The 7,240-nt window shown below is 43.7% G+C and overlaps 1 protein-coding gene and 1 non-coding gene across 2 annotated transcripts; one reads left to right on the forward strand and one right to left on the reverse strand.

Moving 5' to 3' along the window:
* Positions 1–1,026: 1,026 nt before the first annotated feature.
* On the reverse strand, positions 1,027–1,099 carry trnak-cuu (transfer RNA lysine (anticodon CUU)). Its single transcript has one exon. It is a non-coding gene; the product is annotated as a tRNA-Lys (tRNA).
* A 5,180-nt stretch (positions 1,100–6,279) lies between these two features.
* On the forward strand, positions 6,280–6,912 carry LOC147264331 (uncharacterized). The gene has a single exon (XM_086202344.1). It carries the CDS (start codon positions 6,280–6,282, stop codon positions 6,910–6,912), a length of 633 nt encoding a protein of 210 aa, XP_086058470.1.
* Positions 6,913–7,240: the final 328 nt, after the last annotated feature.

Below are 7,240 nucleotides of genomic sequence, written 5' to 3' on the forward strand. Positions count from 1 at the left end.
TGCTACTCAATAAGTGCTTTAATTACTCTGCTGGAATTATCACTCTGTCTTAAGTGTTTTCTTAATTGTATTAAATCCTCTTTAATTTCCAAGAAGTGTTCCAACTCATTCATGCATGCAAGCCACTGATCCACAAGGACTCATTGATGAGCTTAAACCTGAGACTGATCGTTTCTCATTGGACGAGACAAAAATGCAACGAGTGGAGCCCCGAGTAACAACTGGATAAAACATTCTAAAGATACGCCGTCATCACCAGTTTATCAAGTCATGACACTCTTTTTATATCATCTTTTTATATCATCCAACATCCTCAGGGACTATCATTGAAGAAGCTCTATTTAATATAAGATGCATAAAATCACACCACATTAAGCAGGCTAATGAAAAATAAATCAAATGTAAAAATGCTTTATTTTAAGATCTAGAATATCTTGTGAATATCTGGAGCTTAATTCCAGCAGCAGACCTCCTCTGGTGATGGAATTTATATTTGACATGTTTACCATTAAATGAGACACATTTGCAGTCCATTGAAATCTACTTGTGTTCATGGTGAGTTGATTTCTAAAGATGAGCTGACAGAATCTACGTTTAGGGAGGAACCACCATATCCAGGGGTCTGGACCTTTTTGTAGTCAGAGCCATGAAAGTAGCAGACTAAGCTAGCAGACATTAGCATTGAGAAGAAACCGATACCTGGAGCCTACTTTTGGGTCTGGTCAAGTGATAACAAAATAATATGACATTGTTGTCAGACTGACGCCTGCTACACACTGACCAAACACCGCCTTATGGCATTATGGGAAATTTCTGCTTGGCTCGTGTCCATCAATACACACAAAGAAATTTCTCCAGAGTCAGTATGGATAGTGGATACAATTGAGTACATAGTGGTTTTTCATTCTGAGTCAGGTGCAGCTTCAGACACAGCCTGTGTTCGTGTTGTTTATTCATTGATTCTCCTTCCAATTCACAATCACAGCTGCAGAAAGTGAGAGGACAAGCAGTGATGTTGAAGATGAACGCCCAACGTGGGGCTTGAACCCACGACCCTGAGATTAAGAGTCTCATGCTCTACCGACTGAGCTAGTCAGGCTACATCTGAGTATCTTCAATAGCATGAACTGATCAGAGTGAGAGACGTTTGCTGCACACAAGCAATTCATCAGACTCACAGTCACATGAGCAATCACATGATTAATGAATGACAACAAACACACCTTCATCTTTGACAAAACAGTAAAATAAAAGGTGAATCACAGATGAGACACCAGTGGTAAAAACACTAAAGTGCTGTCAAGGAGAAACAGGATACGACCAAACACACACACAAGTTACAGAGAGAGAACTCTCCCAGAAGGAACCACTCAAAGGAGAACCATAGACATCATCAGGCTGTATGACCTCATCAATATGAGACAGGGGGATAGGAAACAAGCTCAGAGATGTCAGAAACATGACATCCAAGTGGTGAGAAAGCTTCAACTGGTGAGGTTCCAGAACCAAGAGCGAGGTGGAGCCTGCATCACCTACTGGGAGCTTTTTGTCAAAGGTTCAACTTTGATTTGAATGCTTTTGGAGAGACAACGTGCAGGGAGGGAATTTGGTGATGAAGAACAAGCTTTAAATGGAGTTTTCCAGGAGTCAAAGAGACACTCCTCTGATCCGTTGTCAGATGTGTTCTCATTGCACCACAGCCCTACAGGTTGAGGGTTCTGATCCTAGTCAGACACATTCACTATGATGCTGCTGAGCCTGAAGGGAGGATGAATAAAGGAGTGTCTGAGAGAGCTTCAACAGACAAACTGTCCAGTTTAACAACAAATACTAGTCAGTATTCATGTTGCTGCCGTGACCCGGATTTAAACCAGGGTTGCTGCAGCCACAACACAGAGTACTGACCACTATAGGATCACGGCCTCCTGGAGGCTGAGGTTTGAGCTTCTATGTCTTTGTCTCATTGAGAGATCAAAGACAATTTGTGTCTACAAAGAAATCATTGAGAAATCAAGGAGAGATCAAAGAAAGAATTCTAAGATCAAACACAAAACTCAAGATTCAAAGATTAAAGATTCAAAGTGTTTGTTGTCATATGTACAGTATAGAAACATATATTCCTTATGCTAGGAATATAAAAAGAAATTACTTTTTTTGGATAAATTTCCAATAAACAATGACAGTAGAGAAGTGAGGAAACAGTGCAATTAAACAGTACTGTGCCAAATATTTGAGTATTGCAAAAAAAAAATTGTTCACGTGTAGGCAGAGTTCAAGTAGGGTCCTGAGGTAGTTTTGTTAGGAGTTTAGGAGTCTGATTGCAGAGGGAAAGAAAGACTTCTTTAGTCTTGTGGTTCTGCATTTCTCACTTCTGTCCCTCCGGCCTGAGGGTAGAAGTGTGAACAGACGTGTTGGGGTGGGTGGGGTCCTTCAAGATGGAGGCAGCTCTGCTGTGGACTGTGGTGGTCGATGCTCTGCAGGGGGGGCAGTGGAGTCCTGGTGGTCTCCTCAGCAGTCTCCACCACTCTCTGCAGGCGTTTGCGGTCCATAGCAGCAGCACTGCCGTACCACGCTGTGATGCAGCTGCTCAGATGCTCTCAGTGATGCAGCTGTAGAAGTTGCTGAGGATCTTAGGCGACATGTCAAATTTCCTCAGCCTCCAAAGGAAGTACAGCCACTGTTGTGCCTTCTTCACCAGCTGTGTGGAGTTAAGTGTCCAGGTGAGGTCCTGGCTGATGTGGACACCCAGGTATTTGAAGCTGCACACCCTCTCCACTTCAAGCTCCTGGATGAACAGTGGCTGCTGAGGTCTCCTCTCCTTCCTCATGTCCACAATCATCTCCTTAGTCTTGACTTGTCAGAGCAGGAAATAAACCACTGAAACTGATAGGGAAGCACCAGACAGGCTTGTGTGAGGGATGTCAGGAAGAGGAGCAGGTGGAGCAGGGATATCTGAGGTGGCAGTAGGGGACACAGGTGAGGGATGAGGAGTTTAATGATAGACATGATGGTCGAATATTGTAGTAGATCTGGTTAGGATCGGAAGAAGACTGGAAGTGACTGTTTGGTCCACACTCTGGAACAGAAGGTGGCGGGAATGGGCAAATAAGCTGGATGCCAACCGAAGAAGAAGGAGAGGAAGATGAAGAAACATAAGAAAGCGGGACATTTTCAAAAAAGGAAAGAAGGAGAAGTCCGTGAACCCCCGATCTCGGTCTGTGTTTCCTGAAGGCTGAGTGGCGCCAGTAGAGCCGCAACATGTGCGCCACGCAGCTTCTGCGGGTGTCTGTCCAGGAGCGGATCCTCGCCGCCGCTGAAGACTTCCTGCTGCAGCTGGGAGAAGGAGACTCAGCGGCTGGAGTCCCGGTGCTGAGAGCGCTGCTCACTGAGCGGCTGGCGGCGGCCGCGGAGCAGATCGTGGCTCTGCTGGAGGAAACCGTGGCGGAGTACGAGCGGGAGAACCGCCGGCAGAGGTTGCTGCTCGATGCCGTGCTGAAGCCCCGAGTCAGGCTCTACAGAGCAGGTGAGTCCCCGCCAGGGACCTGCTGGGCCCCGAATTCAGCCCAGGAAGTGGAGCTGCAGCAGGGCCGGTTCTAGACAGGCATATGTAAGGGGGCAGACAGAAATGGGAAGGGGGCACATGGTGGTGATGGAGGTTGGAAAGAGTGTGGTGGGGTGGAGGGGTGGGGGTGTTAGGTGGTTCTCTGGATAACTGATTTTGTCATGTAACTGGATTGCTCTTTATCAGACCTTTACCCTAAGACCGGTCCAACTTGGTCCCACTTGTCCCACATGAAGGTTAAAGCCCAGTTCACAAGATTTTAGGCGTCGGCGACTTTCCTCCCCCAAATCAAGGTGAGGCACTAACCACCGCCGCGACAAAAGTAATGAGGTGTGAACAGCTCAAAGACAGTGGACTGGGAGGTCGCATGCGACATCTGCAAAAAAACTGGACATTCTAGCACTGCTAGATATCAGGACTAATCACAGTGACGTAAACGGAGCTGCAGACACTGGAGGTACGTGAACCCAGATGAAAAGAGCTCTGGCAGTGGGGGAGTCACGCATAGAAAACAACAACAACAAAAATGACGAGAGGCATGGATTCTATGGGGTTTGTGATATCCTTGGACACAGGAAAAAGAAAACTAAAAAAAAAAAATTCTTCCTCAGATCACACCAACTAAATCTTGACATCTACCTTCACTGGATGGCCTGTATCAAACATATTCAAACCCAACAATAACACTTGTCACTATTGCCAATATCAACAAAACAAAAAGGGTAGGCCAAGTTATTCGAGAAAAATTCCTTCACCAAGACTTGAAAAACAAAACTGATAAATAGAAAATAAATAAAATAAAGAATAAAATAAAACATCCATCCAGATCTTGACAACCAACAACATAAAATTTATCTTCATTGGATGGTCTAATTCATAGATTAATTTGCAAAATAAAGTAATAAAATAAGACCTCTCAATAAAGCCAATATCAACAAAACTAAAAAGGGTCAGCATTGTATTAAATCTCTTTTTCTGTCTTTTCGTCTTATTTTAAGCTTGTTTGTTTTGCAAGCACCTGAACAGCTCCACTCTCCTTTCTCATCAATCCATTCTACAACACCAGTCTCCTGTTTCCCTTTGCAGAACTCTATCAAATCCTCCATATCCAAGTCATTTGTGATGGACTTCTCATGGACCAACATCACCTGTTCCTCTTTCTTTTATGGAACATGGTGCGATTGTAGGGGGTTAGGAGCCGTGACAAAGTAGAGAAGGAACTCTCCCAAGATGCTGAAGACGCATCAGTGACAGGGCACGGACTCAAGAGGGAAAGAGTGAGAAGAGGTGTAACCTATCATGTCATTGGTGCCTTTTCCAGTGGATTTTTCAGTTACTGTAGTAACTCTTGTTCATACTCAGTTTGTGGGGAATCTGTTATTTTCTTAAGGGAGAGAGAGAAAGAGAATCTTCATATTCTGAGTGCAACCGAACGCAGCAGAAGTCAGTGTTGGTGCTGAAACCTGACAGGCTCCATCTTGGGTCGTTTGCATCCAAACAGTGATTGGAAGTTGACGGAGGGTAGTGGAGCTGGGAGGGGTGTGTGTGTGTGTGTGTGTGTGTGTGTGTGTGTGTGTGTGTGTGTGTGTGCGCGCTGTGCAGCCTAAGAAGATACACACACACACACACACACACACACACACACACAGCTGAGTGGCAGAGAGATGAGAGGAAGCTGATACTGTATCACTCACATTTTTCAGCTACTGTAGATAATTTTGTCAACTCTTAAAGTAGTAATTTTGTGCACACACTTCAGCAGTGTCTGTCTCCAGGACCACAGCTGTACTAGTTTGTTTTCTTATGTGTGTGTCTTTAAAAAAACTTTCAAAAATTAACATAATAATAATGTAAATAAAGTAAATGTGTACATCAAAATGGATGTTTTGGCAGCTAACTTGAAATTAACAATTACAGAAAAACAAAATATATTAATGATGTTAATTGGTTCATGAACGTAATCTACAAACAAGCTTTCCTTCACAAGAAAATAAACAGATAAACTAAAAGCAACCTAAAACTATTGGCTTCTTCCCTGTTACACTCCTGATTTAATATAAAGCCTCCAAAGAAATGCATACAACATTATAATTAACACTTCAACATCAAAACACAGTCAGCACACACACACACACACACACACACACACACACACACACACACACACACACACACACACACACACACATTTCAGCAGTCTCTCTCTCCTGCAGCAAGTCACAAGTCACATGATATCCAAATGAGTCACGTCAGAATTAACCAATGTTACAGTCGCTTTAGAGAACAAAATACAAAGGCAAAACTCATGCAGACACGAATGAAGCCTTATTTTTTCATTTAAATGCAGTTTCAGTCCAGCTCAATGAGTCTTGAGCTGCTAGCTTGTCAGCTAAACACAGAGCATCACAACACTTAGCAGGACCAGAGCAGGAGTCGTTTTGCCGGCTTGAACTGATGTCACTATTGCAGCTCTTTGAGAGCACAAGGAACTCTTTTGCTCAAGACAGAATTTGCTTCAGAAATCGAGGCCAGGACAGGAAGTGACTCATTGCAGCTCAAAAGAGCAAAAAGTAAAGACTGAAAGAGAATCAGAGATCATCAAGAATATGATGTTATGTCCTTCTGAATCTCAAACAGAAGTCAGTGAGGATGAGCATCCGTTTCAGTGCTCCACATGTAGTACAAGTTTTAGAAACAGAGGGAGTTTGGATGAACACATGAGAAAACACACTGGGGAGAACATGTTCCCATGCTCCGTTTGTGGCAGGAGATTCTCAAAGGGATATTTGACCACACACATGAGAATACACACTGGAGAGAAACCATTCCCCTGCTCAGTTTGTGACACAAGATTCTCAGAAAAGAGATATCTGAAAAGACACATGAGAACACATACTGGAGAGAAACCATTCCCCTGCTCAGTTTGTGGCACAAGATTCTCAGAAAAGAGATATCTGAAAAACCACATGAGAACACACACTGGGGAGAAACCATTCCCCTGCTCCATTTGTGGCAAAACATTCTCAGTTAAGGGACATCTGAAAACACACATGAGCATGCACACTGGGGAGAAACCAGTCACCTGCCCTGTTTGTGGCAAAAGATTCTCACAAAAGGGACAAATAACAAGGCACATGAGAACGCACACTGTGGAGAAACCATTAACCTGCTCAGTTTGTGGCAAAAGATGGTCAGAAAAGGGAAATCTAGAAAAGCACATGAGAACGCACACCGGAGAGAAACCATTTCCCTGCTCAGTTTGTGGTAAAAGATTCTCAGTAAAGGGAAACTGGAAAAGACACATAAGAACACACACTGGGGAGAAAACATTTGTCAAAATGTGGCACTGAAGCTGTGACAAAAGAGTGGGAGACGCAGGTTGAAAGCCAATTAATGAATGTATTTAACAAAAAAAAAAAAAAACACAACGATGAACCAAAAATGGGCCCAGGTGCTTCCAACTAGGAGGAATGAACAGCTCCCCACCCTCCAGATACCTGCTGCAACACCAGAAACATCATGAAAGACATGAGGTTCCACGTGACTTCAGTTCAACCTGTGTTGGGAGCTAACTTGCTGTATGGGCTGAAACCAGGTTACTTTTGGATGCTGCAAAAATACATCCCTGCAATCATTCAAATAATTATCATACAAGAACATACATCAGGTTTGTTTTTT

This window comes from Aulostomus chinensis, chromosome 4 (assembly GCF_037954235.1).
Source record: "Aulostomus chinensis isolate RoL2024-O1b breed Wild chromosome 4, RoL_Achi_v1.0, whole genome shotgun sequence".
In the NCBI taxonomy this organism is placed as follows: domain Eukaryota; kingdom Metazoa; phylum Chordata; class Actinopteri; order Syngnathiformes; family Aulostomidae; genus Aulostomus; species Aulostomus chinensis.

What these genes read in the sequence shown, in the direction of transcription:
- LOC147264331 (XM_086202344.1), top strand. Translation starts at nt 6,280, where the DNA reads ATGAGAAAACACACTGGGGAGAACATGTTCCCATGCTCCGTTTGTGGC.